Here is a 19,931-nt window from a genome sequence, read left to right on the forward strand (position 1 = left end):
GAATGTGGGTCGCCCTGTAAAAGTAAAGCAGGGTGCTGCGGATAAAGAGTATATGTGCTCTTCTATAATTCTATAAATGTTTTCTGAAAGACAGTATGGGAACTTAAATTGTCAGGGGTATGAAGTCATAACTAGCCACTTAAGAGGAGTAAAAAAAACACAACTTGATAATGCCGGTATAATCCATTAATGCTCTTTTTAGTATTTCTTCACAGACTTCCAGAAACTTGTTAAAACATCAATTTATTGGGCTCTGAAGCTGCAACTTTTCTTCTTCATATGCATAAAGAGTTCTTCCTTTCCAACTGATTCTGTTACCTCATTCATAGAGGAAGTATAAAGAGTTGTACTGTTATACAATTGTTGTTGGGGATTACTGAGTGAGATGTTGAGGACTAGGTATAAGCCTAATTATAGGTTTGCTGTCAGACTGTAGGTGTACGTACATGAGTGCAGGTCTAATCAGTCTTATTCATCAGCTTCAATGAATTGCAGATGTTGAAAATCATGAATTTGTCTTCTTGGATGAGGATGCCAGAATACAACGCGTTATTGCACAAAGAGTATGTGATAACACTCAGCAGCGGTTTGTTTCCAGGGATACAGGTGTAACATGGATTCAGCACTGAAATGAAGTAAAGCGAAGAATGGACCGAAGCCTGAAAGCAAGTCTGTAGCATTCTGGGCTGCAGGACCCATCAGCATGGAGATGGACTACAGTAATGTGTTTCCTAAAGGTCAAAATGAACTCTTGAGCCGTCGAGGGATTTTGTCATAAGAGCTCAAATTGTTGAAGCATGATAAGGAAGTTTGAATATGACACATATGTAGTAGTAATTATAGTGTGTGCAAACTTCTGACGTAATCACAAAAATATATTTTCAATTTCTAGACATTTACACCTCAAAGTCAAGCTGGATGTATGCTATTTGGTATTTCAATATCAATTTCTTATGCATTGTGACTGCTATCTGTCCCATTTCAGGGATAGCCCGTTATTCACCTGCCAACATTTTTGGGCAACATGACAGAACAACATTCCATCATGAAGTTGCGATGTAATCATTGCTGGAGACAACTCAGGCAATGTTGCCCTACAGCATTGCCCCAAACATCGCTCTGTGTATCACAGTATTAAACCTCTTTAAAAGAGAATGATAATCCTGGAAAACCACCTGCTCACCCTCTCAACATGATCAATTGGATGAGCTTCAAAGAATCCTGAGACTGCTCTTTGAACATGAGTCTCTCTCTGTCTTTATCTCTCTGTTTGTTATAATCTGCAATCTGCACCAATTCAACTTCCAAGTACTTTCCCGTGATTGTCTAAAGTTTATGGCAGTGACTGTATCGTCCTTCACGGCAAACTTCACCCATCTGTTACATAAATAGGCCAAAACAAACCATAAAAAAATATTTGCAAATACTGTTGGGCCCAAGCCCAGTCTGGAACAAATGGATCACAGTTTTATCTGTTATATTCTTATCTCAGAATGTAAAAATGGGGAGCCTTTGTTTTGTTATTAAATGTATAGCCTTATGGGATTTTCTCTAAATATATCATTGTCAAATGAATTGTGATAATGACCATCAGTGCTATGTTCCCAAGCACCTGTCTGCCATTCCCTATTGTCATGTTTCATTATTTCCCCTCTCTGCTGCTTTTGATGGGTAACTTAACAGTCTACCATGGGGCTTTTCTTTGATATTGCATGCAGTCAATCGAGAGAATTCACAAATAAGAGCAAAGGAAAGTACGGACACATCATTGGGGCTGCTGTTTGAAATAGACAGGCTTTTTTCATTAGTTAGTTAGAATGTGTCAAATTAATTCACAGTGATATATTCAGGAGAAAACCCCACATATGGCATCATTAAGGGATAATTCCTGTGTTTTTCATTCGATATTCAGAACGAAAATATTCAGGTGAAAATGCAATGCATGGTTTGGTCGTAGTGCAACCATATAATCGTTCATGTAGCATTAGCAGTGTCTCAGTTTTTCTGATGTTTGTGTGCCATTTGTCAGAGAAGCAAACCGTGAATTCTAGTTTCATTCTTAGTTCTCATATTACGGTCACACTAAAGAACCACATGACCATCACATGAAAAAAACAGGATTTATCCTTTAAATTCAATCTGATTCGGATGAAGCAGTTGATTTGAGAGAGTGTGTGGGTTGTGATTGAAATGTTTTAGCGAGGAATTGATCTGAAAAAAATGCTCAAGTGGCCATGAATGCATGATCAGAATCAAATTAGGAGTTGCTTTGAGAAATGGAGGCTACAGTACACATTCCTTCACTCTTATTACCTCTTTCTTAATATCTCTCCTCAACCACAACGCATACATATGTACACACAACACACACACACACACACACACACACACACACACACAGGCACACACTATATTTACAGCATGACTCATGCTTGAAGGTGGGCTAGTTCAGTATGACGGGATAAGAAGGTGGGGTGGGGGATGAGAGCATGAAATGGAAAGCAGTGAAGGAAGCTCCTGAAGACACAGCACCACCACACTGCATATGATTTGGGGCTCAGCTGTTCAGTAACCTTGAATGTAAGTCTGCGTGAAACAGGTTTAAGACCCCTAACCCCCGACATGCTCAGCAGAAACACTTGACAGAATTGTGTCAACATCATCACAGACCCAGATGTGCTCACAACCCAGGTAGAGTCAGACATCTCAACAGCCTGAGCTGAGGAATGCAAACAGAAAACTCTTTGATCTTCAAAGCACCCGGATATGTTGGCAGACAGATGGCAGTCAAACCCAAACACAGGGACAGGTCAGGGACAGGGCAAGACAATCAGAGGGACCACATACACAGAGCAGACCAAGTAACAGTAGCAGAGAAAAGAGAGATAGAGGGGAAGAGAAGATAGCACGGGCCACCGCACGGACTCGACGAGAGAAGAAGAAGCCTCACAGACCTGATCAGCGAACATCCTGGTTTTTGGCTCAATGATGGCTCCTCCCCTTATCTCATCCTCCACAGCCATGAGTCTTGGGGAGAGAGAGAGAGAAAGGGGGGGAGGGGGTGACAGAAAGAGAGAGATCAGTGTGAATTCAAAATGAACAATCTTACAGAAGTTAAACAGGTGCAACTGCAACACCTGCAATTGCAGGTGCAACTGCAACTTCATGTCAACAAAGATTCCAACATAAGACACTAGTTACCTGTCTTTCATGTATCTCAAATCTGAATCCCTGCTGGGCAGCTTAATCTTTCAAGCTCATGCAAATGTTCAGCAGCAGTAACCCAAGGCACTCGAGTGCCAATTGTCACCGGCGGCGCCTATTTTCTTCTTACCCCTTGGGATTCATTATGGCATTTATGTCCAGTTCAAGGTGTTTTCAAAATGCAATCACAGCCAACTGTGGACAATTATGCCAAGTCATGTGGACTGAATGGTTATATGAGTAACAGATCCTGATCATCCCCAGGGAATCGCTCAACTGACGCAACATGGACTGGCCGCGGCATTGATGGAAAATCCTTGGACTAATCATTTCAAAGGGTCTGCCTGCAGATATGAGCGAGTTTATTGCTGCGCTTTTCATGTGCTGTTAGTCAGTGCAGGTTCCCCACCTCTCACGATTATCCATGTGCCAGGGATTTACTCCAGATTTAATACTTAATTATCATAAGATTAGGGTCATTCAAGGATACTTCTCATACAAGTTTGTCTGTGGTTAGAGAGCAAACTAGCTGTGCCGTGAATATTTCAATATTGTGATGTCCGTGGCAATGATCAATGCCTGACAGAGGTTACTGTCCATGAAAAAGTCTTCCTATTCACGTGATACCCCGTTTCACTGACATCTTATTTCAGTACTTTCCATCTCTTTTACAGGGTTTTCAATTGACATCATACAAAAACTAGACAGTTGCTGACAAGCTGAATAAACATCCTTGCAATCTGTCATCTGTTGAGAAGAGTTTGCTGCAATATTGTCCATTTATAAAAGAGCATAGAGGAGTGACTTAGCAAAATGTATGTCAATGTGTCTCAGGGGCAACAGGGCCAGAGAGATTGTCTCTGTGTGTAAAATAGCTGACAGGAACATTTATTTATACATTTTTGCCACCATTTATCAAAGCAGTATGAATACTTTTTGCTGTAAAGAAAAGAATATACCATCAATGAACCAATGGATCTTTTGTCATGTTGTGTCAATGAAGGCTGTTTTGAGCACATTCATATTTCTTTATTCAGAACAAACAGAAGCTCATGTTTGACATTAATAAAGAACGAAAATCCACAGGTGAAGTTTCAAACATAAGTGTTTGGATGTTTTATTCCATAAATAATGTACAGTGTTGAGTTATTTTACAAAAGAATAATAGGAAAAAGAAAGAATCAATCATAAGCAATGACAGAAACATTGGCACTGTCTCAAAAACAATGGAATGTAACATGGGTATACAGCATTAAGATTTTGACATGACTTCAAAAGGCAGACAATGATTCATGTGGGTGACATGTTACAAAAAAAGAAACTTTTATATCCAGTTATGCTTCAAGTAGTGTGCTTGTGAGGTCAAGTCGTACATGCAGTCAAAACAATGTGGGTATCTACCAACATGAGGTCATGATGTCAATATTTTGCTACAGAGAAAAAAGGCAAGAGACAAGAGGTGTCAAATAGAATATCAAGTCAACTGAATGTAATGGCAGACCCGGATCAAACAGCAGTTGCAAATACTTTCTGTGGTTTTTGCCAACTTCTGTGCCGCAAGTCACACAGGACAACACAAAGAATGCCAGAAGGTTTCGACAATCCCAGGAGAGTATTTTAAAGTCAATTTAACATACGTCTCTGTGATTGATAACTTACCTGTCGACATCCGACTTGTGATGACGCGGAAGACCCCACCCATCTGGTTCTCGATGCGGGTTAAAACAAACTGAGAATTATTTGCAACTACTATTTGACGCAGGTCTGTATAATAGAGAATATAAACCCTTGGCTGTTGCTACTAGCCATATCAGTCAGACCAATATTGCTCACACTCACATCAAGCCAAAACTCATCACCACTATGAATTAATTTGCAAGAGTTGAACATAATTTTTTGACGTAGTACAATCTATACAGCCTATCAATATATGCTTGCTACAAAAAGAGAGGCGGACATACTGACACCAGAATATCAGCTATATTTCTGGAAGAAAACAAAATTATGTTGTTGCCCTTTTAATAATATTTAAATCATACCGTAACTGCATAAGTTGTAATGACGTTACTGTCTAACTTTCTTAAACAACTATTCTGACCACCATGTCACTGGACACCACCAATGACGAAATGCAGATCAAAACTCATACCAAGCATATACAGCAAAACCATACAGATATAGAAATCTTATCGCTTTAATAAATAGTGTCAATATCCATCGCAGTCTTTCATTTTAAATGCAGATAAATTCACAAACACCATACAGATATGCCAAAAAAAGTTGAGAACTTAGGAACACACTTTGCAGAACATACTGTTGTCATAGTGTCATACCGTCACTTTGCAGAACATACTGTTGTCTCTATGGTATTTCACACTTAACAGTATTCAAGGTCATATATGATGAAGTCAAAATATATATATATATATATATATATATAATTCTTTTTATAATTCTGTCTGTTGGATTGGTTCCATTGACGGCACCTGGTAAAAGATTTTATAGGCAGGAAGTTACTGTTTCTTTATGTACACAATGCATACAATGTACCTTCTCTGGATCTTGGATGTGCATTTGCACAAATAGTACATGTAGACATATTGTAAATGCATATAATCTAATTCTATCTATTATTGCACATCTCTTACTAAAAAGTTAGCTATTGCAAGTTTAAAATAGTTACATTTTATAATTTCATTGATACAATAGAATTTATTCATATATAATATTTCAGTATATTATTATTGTTATGGCTCTTACATCACCGACTTGAATAGGCTATGGATAACAAATAAAAATATTTTATTACTATGACAGGTACAATTAAGACTGTTGATTTCCCATCAAAAAATACTGCTGCAAACTCACTGCAGCTCTCCAGGAACCAAGATAATTCTATTGTTCAGTTCACAACGAACTGCTTAGGGGAGATTAATATTTGTATTCATATTAGTTATTACCAAAATGCATCAGAATACTTTGACAAAGAAAATAGGACAGGCTGTAGCTAACTAATGGGATTATTATCCCAAAGAAAAAAATATGTAGATGCAAGTGCTCCAGGTAAAGTGGATTCAGTGTTTCAGTGATTTAACCTAGCATAACCTAAAAATCGACATTCGGCTTTGGTTTAAATTAGATTGTTAAGAACAGAAACGGTGTCTTGTCTGGCCTAAAGACAGCTATTGGATTTGCTCTGAGCTTAAAGTAAAGTTTACCTACAGAACATTAAGGCTTTTCTGAAAGACAGATGATCAGAACTTGAAACTCCACACTGAAAGTTCTGCAAATAAACTTTGATTGCAGAATTAAAATGACTGTATTTATGAATTATTGTGTATGCATTCTCGTTCGACACCAATGAATTGATGCTTTTCAAGCCTACAGTAGAAGCCATGAATTCAAGACCACATAATGACTTAAACCCATTTTGTAGAGCCTGAGCTCCCATTGGCATCAACATATTTCAATGTGATAGTTTAACATAAAAGTCAATTTAAGATCAAAAACCATAAGGCTATGGTTGTCATGTCAGCAAGATTTTGGAGGTCCGATCATAAAGATGTGATGGTATGAGGCCACATTTCTGGGCATCCACACTCTCTGTATCTCTTTGCATTGCTCATATGCGCATTATGATTGGATTGCGTCCAGACTATGTACAATTCTGATTACAATGCAATCCTGACCACTCCAGGATGTGGTCTGGCTCACTTACAAGGTGAGCAAAATCAGACTTGGAAGCGTCCAGGCCTGTGAGTTCATTCCTTCTGGCGTGATTGGATGATAAAAGTCACACAAATTATAACTGCAACCAAAAAGGAAATTAGGAAATTTCAATTCCCTTTACACTCCACCAGTAGATTTGCTCACTTACTGTAAGATGGTTTTGCATTAAGTGCTCTTATGATGCTTGTATTATTTGGCACATGCTGCCACTTCCTTTTACGCTTATGAATATTCATCATTCATTGACTTGATTTAAGTTTTGTCTGTGACTCTGCTCCCTTCCCCCATCAGGTTCCACCAGCACTGTATGTATAAAGCAGAGAGGTATTGTTCCCTTGTTCATTCTACAGAAAAGTATATCAGTAGTCCTTCAGTGCGCGCAGTTGTGTTTGATCACTTTGATCTAAAATGGAAGAGCTAATGTTATGCCATATTCTTCCATGGTCCTGTGCCTGAAGATCCGAAACAATGCTTTGTGCAGACTGTACAGTAGTGCTTCAAAAAGTGCAGACGAGTCTTTATGTTACAGCATATCAAACTTTCAATCCTCTTGTGCTTTTAGGATTCAATCTTGTGGAAGAGTCAGTCGAAGATTTAAGCTAAACTGGAATCATCTCAAATGATCCAGATATCCAGTTAAAAAGCAACCAGTATGTTCTATTTGTTCATAGAAAATGGCTGCTGAGGAGTGCAATAGCACAAAGGGTGAAAAAGATGTTCTAAGGGTGGTATTATGTACAAGGTTAGGGCATTAAAGATGTTTTCCCATAAAAGACGACCAGGATTGTCTCTGTCTTCATTCCATTTCTTCTTTCCTGGAGTGGATTAGAAGTGGCAATATTCTCTGTCACAGACTTCTACCCTTCAGTTGCAGACCACAGACTATTATAAGATGTGAACAAGAAAAGACTTTACTGTTTTCCTTACACAGCCTGTTAACTCAACTCTCCCCACAATGAAAAAAAACAAAAACTAAATAGGGCAACATTGCCAATGTGCAGTCAAGAGTAAAGTGTTCAAGGAGCGTTTCATCCTTAAGACAGAGCAAACGTTTGGCTTTGGTGCCTGAATACCACCGAGATACGATCAATATTGCACTCTTTTCCCATCAACTACTTAATTTTGAGGTTGATCAATAAACACTAAAGACTGCACTCGAAAACTGCACCGTCATATTTTCACACAAGCACTCAGCTGGAGTTCGCCGCAGTCATCCAAATATGATGTTCTTGAATAACAAGTAAACCACGTTATGAGACTATGATGGTAGATTTGCTACAAGAGCTTAGAGGACAATCTCGCCACGCTAGTTTCTTACTACAATGACTCCATTGTCCAGCTTCAATTTGCTGAAAAGAACCAAACACCATGGGACGATGCCCTGCTTATCAAAGAAGATAGCAATCTCTGTCCTCCTTTATTATAGTCTTTCATTTAATCTCTCACTCATTATGTCATGTCATGTCTTATCTATGGTTTTCTTTGGTTTTCGATATACAACTCCTTCCCATTCTTCCAGGGCTGCAGTGCTTATGAAACTGAAACCAACCTCCTACCCTCCAATACTCTTTGCAAGATAACATCCTCTAAATAGAGTTCTATTCCAAAATGCAATATCACTACTTCCAGATCACGTTTCAATCTCTCTAAATAGAATACTATGTGTTATGGTGTTATTGTGTCAACCAAGGACTTAATTATTCTTCAAAAAGTACCATAATTCGTTTTAATTACATGCTATCAGTCGTTTTGTTAGAGTTCGTGTCACTTTTCTCACATGGTGCATTTCTTACTTTGGGACAAAATTCATGTAAGGCCAACCTACAAAACACCATGTGTATGATGGCTCAGCTGTCTTTTGCCCTCCATCCCAACAACAGCCTGCATTTACCTGCTAATTATTCCTTTAATTTGGGAGTCTTTCTCCAGTTGCTGTTGCCGTAGCCTCCGCTCACTGTCATCGAGTCGGTTCTGGTACTGCAGGAGGATCTTACTGGTCTGCTGCTCCTGTGTGAGGAGCCTCCTCTCGTACTCCTCCAGCTTTTTGTGGGACATCACCAGGCGCTCCTTCAGGGAGTGGATCTCCTCCTCATACTCCCGTACCTGAGGCAGAGAAGCCAGAGACAGAAAGAGTGCAAAGTTAGATGTTTTGTTAGAATAATTTGGGTTTAAAACCATTAGGGCAGTGTTCAGATGCCTTGATACCTAGGTGGGAAGCTTAAGTTCTTGATCAGTGGCCACAGTGGCTGGTGGATTTGAAAATTCTCCAAAGACATTCATTATCTACCAGCCATAAAATAGAAAACCGCCTCCGAAAATGGTTGGTTACCTTTCACAGTGGCTGGTAGAGCAGCGAAAGAGACCAACCACCACCAAAGATTTACCAACACTTGGCTGATGGCTGGTGTTAATTTCCCACACTGCTTGAGAACTCTTGACCTCCTTGCTAAGACTGAATCTGAGCGTCTGAGTGCCATCTGCTCAGTACTGATAGACATGACTCAATGTTCCTCCTCATTTACACTATGCATTAAAAAGATCTTATGCATTGGAAAGGACCATAAGAAACCGAAGAGCGATACCTACCCTGTCCATGCGTGACTCATCCATGCTCTTAGAGTACTCCTTAAGTTTGAATTCTTCACGGTCAATCCGCGAACTTTCAATGTCAGCCGAGAGATGAGGCATGTTGGAGACCCAGGCCACAGTTCGCTCATTGGCTGGGGTCGGGGGATTGAGGGTAGAGGGAGACTGGGAGCCCTGAGGGAAAAGAAGGCCAGCATATCGAATGTGAGAACATGAGTTTTGAAGTGGATAAGAGTCAATTTCATAGCGCAAGCCATTTTGTGGAGGCTTTTATCCAAAGCGCATTACAGGTCCACAAGTTCATACATTTTGAGCACGGATGGCCCCGGTGGGACTCAAGCCCTTAATCCTGACAGTGTTAGTGCCATGCTCTACTCATTAAGCCATACAGGCACACAATTAAAAGCCATATAATTGACATCTTACAAAGACACACACTGATGGGAGAGAGCCTGGAACACAGACACTGATGCAGAAGAGGCTGGGGAGCCAAAGAGATAGAGAGAAGAAAATGAATTCAGAGCGTACGGATATTACCTGTTTGCTCATGGTGGGTTTGAGCAGGTGCTGTTGCTGTGGCTGCTGCTGTTGCTGTGGTGACTGTTGAGTGCTCTGATTGGTGGTTCCCTGTGGACTCTGGCTCTCCCTGACAGAGCTCTGCTGGTGGGGCAGGCCCGGGGCCGTGTTGTCTTTGACGGACAGCTGCCGGGACCCCTGCTGCCTGCCGCTGTAGCCTGACTCTGGTGACTGGAGGAGATTCCCGCTCTGCGGTCGCGTTTTAGCCGGAGCGGCAGGAGCGGCGGCTGCACTAACGGACAGCTGATGGGAGGTCTGTGATTTGACGCGTTGAGTGGGAGGCGGGGCAACGGAACTCTGACGCACAGGTTGGACTGTGGAGGGGGGCGTGGCCAGGGAGGAGTGGGATGTTCCTGTCTGGGAGGTCATGCCCATCATATGTTGTTGCTGTTGGAGGTTATCCTTAGAGAGGAAATAAGTAAACATTCATTTATCTTTTTCATTCCTTGTTTCATTTCTTTTTAGAGAAACAGAACATAAAACTTTGGCCTTAGCTTGTCAGGTCCAGTTGATTATGTTATCTAGTATATCCCCACCACTAGGTCAGCTTTGTAAGCAAGGAGAAGGTTTTTGTAATGAAGTTACAAGTCAGTAATCAAATGGTAGGTGCAGCCAATGATCCATTTTCGTGGCAATGTGTTACACTGGTAGAAAATGGTTGAGATGCCATGAGAATACAATGAGTAGACTTGTACCTGCACATGCATGGACATCTGCCTCCGTCCATAGTCAGCCCTGCTGTATTCGTCGCTGTAGCTGTGCGAGTGGATGATGCTGGGTTGGCCCAGGTGACCGTCCCTGGTCCTGAGGGTGGACAGGTCCTCGCTGCGGGAGAACCCCCCGTGGGCGAACTGGGGGATGTAGGCCTGGTGGGAGGGCTCGGGCTCCGGGGCCAGGAGGAGCGGCGGTGGGGGTTGGGCCCGGCTGTGCTGGTGGTGGAGCTGCTGCTGCTGAGGCCCGTCAGCAGTGGCCAGATGAAAGAGGGGGTTCTGGAAGGAAAGCGGGTAGCGCATGGCGGCGGCCTGCTGTTGCTGCTGCTGGGACAGCGAGTCGGTGGTGGCGCCCATCTGGCTCAGCTGGCTCAGCCGAAGGCCGCCGGACATGCTGGAGCCGCCAGAGCCAGCCGACAACCGCCCGCCGGCCCGCAGCTGGCTGCTCAGGCCCGACCCCAGGCCGCCACCGCCTCCGCTGCTCAGCCCGCCGAAGCTGCCCATGCCGGCGATGGAGGCCTGGGAGGAGTTGAGCATGTCCACCGACTGCAGGTTAGACACGCTGTTCATTCGGGAATCCTGGAGGTCCATCATAGATACGCTTTTATTGACACTGAGCACCTAGATAATAAGGGATATAAGAGGCTAGTGTGCCCTCTGTTATTTTGTCATGTTATGTGGCCACGGATGACATGGGTGAGGGTGACGCGGGTGTTTTTACCGAGAGGCCTGGAAATCGGAATGCCTCAAAGTATTTCCCAGGAAATACCGCTAGGATGAGTTGCGAGGTGAATCAGTGGAGAAAAAGCAGATGTCATGATAAACTACAGCCTCGTGTCATAAAATGCCAAATTCTACTAATCGAGCGTGACTACCGTGCGGGTCATGCTAACCTCACTTTGGCTTAGCAAGATAACAAACCTACTGGATGGGATGATGATTCCTCGGGTCAATGTGATGGAACTCACCTTGGGGTCTGGTTCGGTGATGTCCGAGCTGCTTGTGCAGTAGGCTGGGCTAGATCGGGCCAGAGGAGGGCGCGTTACGTAAAAAACATCTTTGGAGGTGGCTCGATGGGGATGGTCACGTTCCTGGAAACTCATCTGGGTGCGGGATGGCATGACCCCTCCGCTGGAGACTCCAGAGGTAGGGGAAGGCAAGCGAGTGATATCTATAGAACTGGAGAACAGCGGTGAGTAAGGCGTACAATAGATGGAGAGGGAGAGTATTCCTTCATATTCTCCACTTTAAATTCCATACTTTTTCCCAGACCATCCTTTCTCGACTGGATTTGAAGATTTCAGTCAGTATATAGGTCAGTATATAATGCTGCCCTACAAAAGGCAGCAGCTGCTGAGAGTGAATGTGAGAAAGAATTGGCTTTAAGGTTTTCATTACTGCCAGTGTAAGAAGCCCTTTGAAAATGAGGTGACTTGTTGACTGAGAAATTTGTTATTCTATATCCTCATATCCTCCTCTGATCTAACGCTGACATACTAAAATGACAAAATCTTATTTTCAGCCAAGATTGAAGTTATTGCCATTTTCCTTTCTAGGGCAAAATGATAGTGGCTAGGGTAGTATGACTGTCAAGAAGGCCATACCGCACTAAGGCTCATGATTGTTCTTCAAAACAACCAATATCATAATGTGTCAAATGACAGCGGGTCTACAACTAAAAATAAGTCGTCATGCGTGTCGGGACTGAACATTTTTCATTACGTTTTCCACACTTATTGCGCAATTTCCAAATCTCTCAAGATCTAGAAACGATCTGTTTTGTTTTCCGTACTTGTCCAGACTTTCCAGACCTGTGTATGAATCCTGAATATAGGAATCCATTCTACAGTGAATGACGTGTCAGCTATTGTAATATCACTTCTCTATTGAGGCATCACCATCCTTTTCAAACAAAATGAAATAAAAAAAATAAAAAAAAACTGAAACACACAATCAGAGTTTCAGCATCTGACGTTGAAGATATTTGATGCAGGAGACATTTGATGATAAAATGACAGTAAAAAAAACCCAAATGCTCAGTGGCGCTGTTCTCCCTTGATCACAACACAGACGCCGCCTACCTATTGAGATCCCTCATCATGAGATTCTGGAACTCGGAGGAGACGCCCCTGTTGAAGCTGGGCCGCGACAGCAGCCTCTCTGTCTGTCTCTCCTGGACCTTGTCTGTCTGATGGCTGGGCTGCCTCTGGAGGTGGGGGTTACGCAAGGCCATGCTGATGTCATTCAGGAGGCGGGGCAAAGGACCCAGTTTGATGATGGCATCCTACAGTTGGAGGGAGAGGAGAGGGGCTTTTGCTGCTGATCTGCAAAGCTATTCTCAACTTTTTTATTAGCCTATATAATTGCAGGCTTTCATTCCAAAATGCCATAATATATCTATTTTTACTATATATCCATTTTTGGTGCCTGTGATTTATGACAGCTTCCCCATTAATAGCCTCATTTGGCAGTGACACTCTAGACACTTTTCAGAAATATTTGTCAGAATTCAAGCCTCAATCATTAAAGATACACCCAATCATAGTTTAGTTTAGTTTAGTTTAGTTGCACAAAACATTATAAAAAAAAATACAGAAATAATAATGATGATAAAACAAAGAAGAGAAAGGAATGACACATTTGTACTGTTGTGATAAAAACCCAAGTGGCTTACTTACCTCACCTTTAAATAATACATCAACAAAACTGAAAATATCATCAAAAATGTTACTGTTCAGTAATGGTAAGATTCCCTAGGAAATGTTGCTTTCATGTAAGTAATTATTTCACAAAAGCAGGTGTCACTTCTTTCCAAACGGTGGATATCTAATTTTGGAAAGTAATTGTATTTTTTGTATACAGTGTACACTATACATAATAGTGCCAATGAATTAGCATGGATGTTGTTATTTACCTTGCTGAGCTGAGCCATGACCTCCCAGAGGAGACTGTGCAGTATAGACAGCTCCCTGCCCAGGTCGATGTATCCCTCAAAGCCTCCTGCGTTGCTGACACTGTCCAGGTTGGAGATCTCATACAGGAACTGCTGCATGGAGCCCCACTCCATCTCTAAAAACTCGTTCATGAAACACATGTACTCCTCTTTAGTGCCAAACCTGCAGGTGGGAATGGAAGGAAGGGCAAAGAAGGAGGGAAGCAAGTGGGGGGGCAGGGATGAAAAAGAAAGAAAATGTCAGGGAAAGAAAGAAAAACAAGTAGGCAACTAAATGTCAAAATGAACTGGATTTAAGTCCTTGTGTGATAAACAGGCGTAGAACTATTTTAGCCCCATCCACCAGACTCTGTTTCTTCCACAACAGTTTATGCCATCTTGAAGTTTCAATCAAATCTTTAACTCTCTAAAACAGTATGAACAAAACTATTGACTTTATATTTGGTTGTCAGAGCAACCCTAATCCTAATCCCTAGCACCCTAACTCTAACACCAGGTTTAGTGGTGTTTCAAGTTTTCAAATTTGAAACTTTGTAGGTTAAGACCAAATGTTATCGAAAAAAGAGTTCAATTTAACTCAGAAAGTGCTAATTTAACACTTTACTTTTTGCTGTTGAGTAATCAATCAAATAAAACGAATTGTAACTTTTGAATTAAGGCACAGCAGTAATAAAAAAAAAAAAAAATGGCACTGACTTGGAGAAGTTAGCCAGGTTCTGCACTACTTTAGCGATGAGGGTGAGGGTGCGAGACGTCTGCTCGTCGGGATACTCCTGGGTGAGGTTGAAGAGGGACGGGGACATGACAGCAGGACACAGGAAGCGCAGGAAGAGGGAACCGCTGATGAGGCGGTCGGCAATGTCTTCCCGCCCTCTCTCTGCACAGCGCACTCTCCAGGAGGCAAAGACTTCCTTAAGCTCTCGGGGGAAAACACTGCGAGGGGAAAAGCATGTAAGGATCGGAAATAAAGGGAGAGTCTGCAAATTAACAGTTTCTTCATTATCTGGACTTTCATGTAACTTCAATATAGCAGATACTATGGAAGCCCATTTCCGCCAGTGTGATGAAAAAAACGGTCCTGTAAGTCATTATAATGAGAAACTTTCTCAAAATAATGACTTAGTATCTCAAAATAATGAGAAACTTTCTCAGAATAATGAGAAACTTTCTCAAAATAATGACTTAGTATCTCAAAATAATGAGAAACTTTCTCAAAATAATGAGTTAGTAGCCTATCTCAAAATAATGCCTTAGTATCTCAAAATAATGAGTTAGTATCTCAAAATAATGAGTTAGTATCTCAACATAATGAGAAACTTTCTCAAAATGACTTACTATCTCAAAATAATGACTTAGTATCTCAAAATAATGAGAAACTTTCTCAAAATAATGACTTAGTATCTCAAAATAATGACTTAGTATCTCAAAGTAATGAGAAACTTTCTCAAAATAATGCGAAACTCAAAATAATGAGAAACTTTCTCAATATAATGAGTTAGTATCTCAAAATAATGAGAAACTTTCTCAAAATAATGAGAAACTTTCTCAAAATAATGAGTTAGTATCTCAAAATAATGAGAAACTTTCTCAAAATAATGAGTTAGTATCGCAAAACAATGAGAAACTTTCTCAAAATTTAGTACCTCAAAGATACTAAGTCATTATTTTGAGATACTAAGTCATTATTTTGAGATACTAACTCATTATTTTGAGAAAGTTTCTCATTATTTTGAGAAAGTTTCTCATTATTTTGAGATACTAACTCATTATTTTGAGATACTAAGACATTATTTTGAGCTATTTTTTTTGGATTTGTTAACTACTGACCAATGGGAGTTGACAATCTTGCAGAGTGCCAGTTCACAGCACATGCGGAGATTGGCTTGGTGGTCTGGCAGCACAGAGGGCGGTGTCCTCATGGGATCCACCTCGCAGTTTTCCTCTGACTCGTACAAGGCCCTTATGAACTCCCCTGCAAAACGTGTGACATTTCATTAGCGCCGGCAAAGTGGTACAAAATATCACAAAGGTCAATCGGTTTCAGTGTGCTGTTAATTCAGGATGTAAACTTTAAAAACAGCGTTCATTTCAGTTTCCTTGTGGAGATCTGAGACGGTGCCTGCTGGTAACGGAAACATCCAACCGAAAACACTTCGGCACAGGTGAAACCCATCGTAGAAGAGAAAGAGAGACCAATTTCTCCACCCACAGTAGCCTCAATAGACCAGAATGCAATGCAACTAGTTGGCCAGCTAGCTATATTTATACGCCCATACGGCAAACTTTAATTGAATGCAACAAGTTCACGCCCCTTCTCTGGGGGTTGTCAAAGGCATTCTGGGAAACGTATGAAATCACAAACTGAAGTAGAAGTAGAGATAATAGGTTGAGGGAAAGTGGGAACACCAAAAAAGAAAATTACAACACTTCATCACAAAGTAACTCCTGGAACACATTGAGCATCACAAATTGGTGACATCTAACAGTGTAAGAGGATCCAGTGGTGGATTTTTCCTTTCATGAAAAATGTTGTCATTGCAAAACTTCATCTCCAGTCTATCTCCTGAATTTGAAATAAATATGAATTTGTGAATATTGCACAATGTCTTCAATCTACACAGCAGCAAATTCAAATGTCAAGTATCTAAATGCTCCACTTCACCTATAGCATCCTTGAGGTACTTATGTCCGATCAGTTTGAGGTACTCTTCTATGGCTTTGGTGGCCAGAGTGTTCTCTCTGAAGATAAGGTGTTCTCGGTCGATGAATCTGTCTACCTCACACATCGCCATGTCTGATAGGAAATCCTGGAGAAAGGAAGAATTTAAATATGTGCAGTGAACATCATCATTCTATTATATTATGTTAGAAACGTCACTTTGAACGTGGATTTGATTTCTCTGGTCATAAGGACAGAAAGGGCTTTGTTTACATATATTTCCACATATCATCAGGCATAAAATGTGACGCTAAAAGACACATTTGCGGTCTAAAACAAAGTCCAGAGGGATTGACGCCACATACCTTAGCTTTCCCCGTGCTCTGCAGTATATGCACCAGCGCGCAGGCCACCTCCTCTTTGCTCTTGACGCTCAGCACGGGCTCCAGCACGGCACACAGGGTGCGGTAGTTATTGGTGACGTACTCTGCAAACTCCTTGTAAAGCTCCATGGGCAGGATGCTCATGGTCTGGTAGCGGGATTTGAGGCGTAGGGATGCGTTGATGATCTTCCCCCCTCCTACCCCCGCTCCCTTGGTGAGGACGCTGGGCTGGATGACCGGGTACCACTGCTCCACAAACTGCCGGCCGGTGATGCTTGAGATGGGGATGCTTACCAGTCCTAAGTATGTGCTCTTTTCCTTAAAAAAAAAAAAAGTAATATTAGTTGTGAATGATAAGCACGTCTCGCAGAAAAGTTAAAGCTGCGTTATGGAGTTGTGCGGAAGAAATTTGAAAGTCTGAAATGTCAAAAAAGTTCATGATATAGCTGAAGTACTGAATAAATAATGAGTACCAGGAGTAACACTGGATCCCTGGAACGCTTTTTGAAGCTGGAAATAAGTTGTTTTGCTCAGGTAGTCCTACTCTCCTACTATATTTTGAATAAAAATACCCTTATTCATGACTTACTATCAGTTCTTTTTGCTTAAAAAAGTATTTTTTTTTTAAACATGACAAGATTTACACGGGCAATAAGTACGATTTTTACTGCCCCAGAGCACAAAATTACCGTAATATATCTGCAGAGGGTTGAAAGGGTTATTTATCAATACCAAGGACTAAACGATTTCTATGCTGATTATTCTGATTATTTCTGGCTTTTAAAACTCACTTTCCAGCCCATACTGAAACAAAAACTCCCTGCCCACTGGTATTTCCAAACTGCTCCACCCCCAACCTACTCGCATTTTCAATTGCTCAACGATGGAGGACGGTGCTAAAGGCCAAAAAAGCAAATGACAAAGCGGTATTATTATTACAGTATTTTGATCATGATATATTACCATTTCACTAGATGTTTCTGTTGAATCTCTGCTCTAATTAGCTAGTTTACTTGCCTCTATTGTGAAAGTATAGGGGACGGGAGGGGTGGGGGGGTGGGGACTGTGCCAGGGATGATAAAGGCCAAAAAAAATCAGCTCTAGGAATTTGTGATTGATTATTTGTCATTTTCACTCCCATAAATACATAGTGCAGCTTTAAGCAGCAGGATGCTAACAGAAAAGAAATACAGATATGCTTAATTTTATCATAGAAAACCAGCCTTCATGGGGCTCCCGGGTCACCCCACAGACCTCTCCCTCACCTTGCGTCTCTTCTTGTCCGTCTCCTTGTATAGATGAAGGCGTAGGTTGCGGACGGCTGGCAGGTTGTTGAATTCGAAGTGCTCGCCCCAGAAGACGGTGTCGGTGCGGGGCTTGCTGGTGGTGCGTGCGTACAGCATGTCGTCCAGGCAAAGTTCGCAGTAGTAGCGCTTCTTGGCTGGAAGTTCGCGGGCCTCGATGATCCACAGTTTGAGCACATTGTCTACCCTCCGGCTGTTGTCCTGCGAGGAGATTAGGTCAGGTCAAGCGAAGTCGAATTTATTCATGAAGTGCATGTAATAAACAGGTTCATCACAAAGATTTACAGAGAGCAAAGTACACAAATGCAGGTGAAAACATGACAAAAACAAAACAAGAACAAACACGTCACAAATTCCAAGATATGCAAACAGAGCTGTGTGTGTGCGTGCGTGCGTGCATGTGCGTGTGTGTGTGCGTATGTGTGTGTGTGTATCAGAGCGAGAACATCAGGCAACAGCAGGTCAGCCTGTAGGAGAAGAACGTAAACGACAGGAGAGGAATGGCTGGTAAGGTGGGAGTTTGGCGCTAAATAAATAGGTCCTGAGTCTGGACTTAAATAGAGAGACAGATGCGAACAGGATGACAGAGGCACAGAAAAGAAGGACAACAAGAGAAAAGAACGAGGATAAGGGTAAGAGAACGGTCCGGCTGGGTGAAAAACAAAGCCATCTGCACGTGGAGAAAGACAAATGACACAATGCACATGTGCTGCAAAGACGAGGGACAAACAATGGCGGCAATGTTGCTGTAGAAAGCTGCACTTCCTAATCACGATCACAAAGCCCAAGCTATATTTGACATCCCCCATGGGAGGAGAAAGCGCCGTGCTGATTGCAGAGAGTAATGTTTTAGTCAGTGGGGGCTGAGTCACTTCAACTGGGCCGAAATGCCATTGTTGTTCGCCCCCCGTTTGGCTCTGACTATTTAATTCCTAATTTAGACGGCTACATACATCAGCATCAGCGATATCCAAAGTTCTTAAGTTCTCCATTTGTATGCTCTTTGATAACCAACGCCAAACTCAACACATAGTTAATTCCAAACCTCTGAGTTTGAATGTTCGGGGCATCTGGTGGCTCAGTTTGCTAGCGCACACACCGCGAAGCTGCACCAGCATGGGTTCAAGTCCTCGCTCATGCTATCCTGTTACATCTTCCCTCCTTTCTGTCATATCTCCATTGTACTATCAAACAAAAAAAAAGTCATAAAACACTGAAGGAGGGTGGAGCGGCTGCTCTCCTTTTACAAAAAAAAAAAAAAGGAATTTCAAAGCTCAAGTAGGATTTAAGAGCTCCCAGAAAGTTAAGAAGCGTAATGGTAATCCCTGTCTCTGCAGTGAGTCTTATCTCTGCAGATGCATCTGGTTGAAGATGCACAATGCTTGTTGTTTAGGGGTAGGGGGGGGAAGATTTTTGGAGAGAGCCCCCGTGTCGAGTCCTTGGAGCTCCATGACTCAGCCAGGACCCCTGCAGCCCGAGCATCTGGATGAGTCATTCAGCGCGGGTGATGTTTCATCTCAGTTTGGCTTAATAACTCCTAGTCCCCGGTTGCCATCAAAGACGCCGTTACATATCTCTCATGCCTGTTCACTTTTTCAATAAGACAGAAAGGAGCGGCATGGGACGATTTCACAGACCTATGAGATCCATCTGGACCAAAATTAGGATATTTGTTTTACTCAGAGCAGGTCCGCTGTTGGGTGTTTTTAAGCTGTGAGGATGAAAATAAAATCACTGTGCCTTAAAGCTGCACTAGGCAAGATTTTTATGTAAAAATACACCCGTCTTATCAGTCTAAATCACAAAGTGGGGCTGCAGTAGAGAAGA

At 41.9% G+C, this 19,931-nt stretch overlaps 1 protein-coding gene across 1 annotated transcript in view; it reads right to left on the reverse strand.

Moving 5' to 3' along the window:
• Window positions 1-19,931, reverse strand: part of syngap1b (synaptic Ras GTPase activating protein 1b) — a 96,289-nt gene that overhangs the window by 11,460 nt on the left and 64,898 nt on the right. The window contains exons 7-19 of the mRNA XM_071521984.1: window positions 18,066-18,305; window positions 16,783-17,118; window positions 16,421-16,565; window positions 15,586-15,730; window positions 14,455-14,691; window positions 13,720-13,921; window positions 12,887-13,089; window positions 11,774-11,984; window positions 10,791-11,426; window positions 10,057-10,497; window positions 9,520-9,693; window positions 8,825-9,036; window positions 2,955-3,027 (exon numbers count right to left, since the gene is read on the reverse strand). Of these exons, the coding sequence (XP_071378085.1) occupies window positions 2,955-3,027; window positions 8,825-9,036; window positions 9,520-9,693; window positions 10,057-10,497; window positions 10,791-11,426; window positions 11,774-11,984; window positions 12,887-13,089; window positions 13,720-13,921; window positions 14,455-14,691; window positions 15,586-15,730; window positions 16,421-16,565; window positions 16,783-17,118; window positions 18,066-18,305 (3,255 nt within the window). The remainder of the gene's footprint in view (window positions 1-2,954; window positions 3,028-8,824; window positions 9,037-9,519; window positions 9,694-10,056; window positions 10,498-10,790; window positions 11,427-11,773; window positions 11,985-12,886; window positions 13,090-13,719; window positions 13,922-14,454; window positions 14,692-15,585; window positions 15,731-16,420; window positions 16,566-16,782; window positions 17,119-18,065; window positions 18,306-19,931) is intronic.

The sequence above is a fragment of the Centroberyx affinis genome, unplaced genomic scaffold, assembly GCF_046629955.1.
Source record: "Centroberyx affinis isolate AG114_WGS23_722 - 3 ecotype Tasmania unplaced genomic scaffold, CSIRO-AGI_Caff_v1 ptg000948l_1, whole genome shotgun sequence".
Classification (NCBI taxonomy): domain Eukaryota; kingdom Metazoa; phylum Chordata; class Actinopteri; order Beryciformes; family Berycidae; genus Centroberyx; species Centroberyx affinis.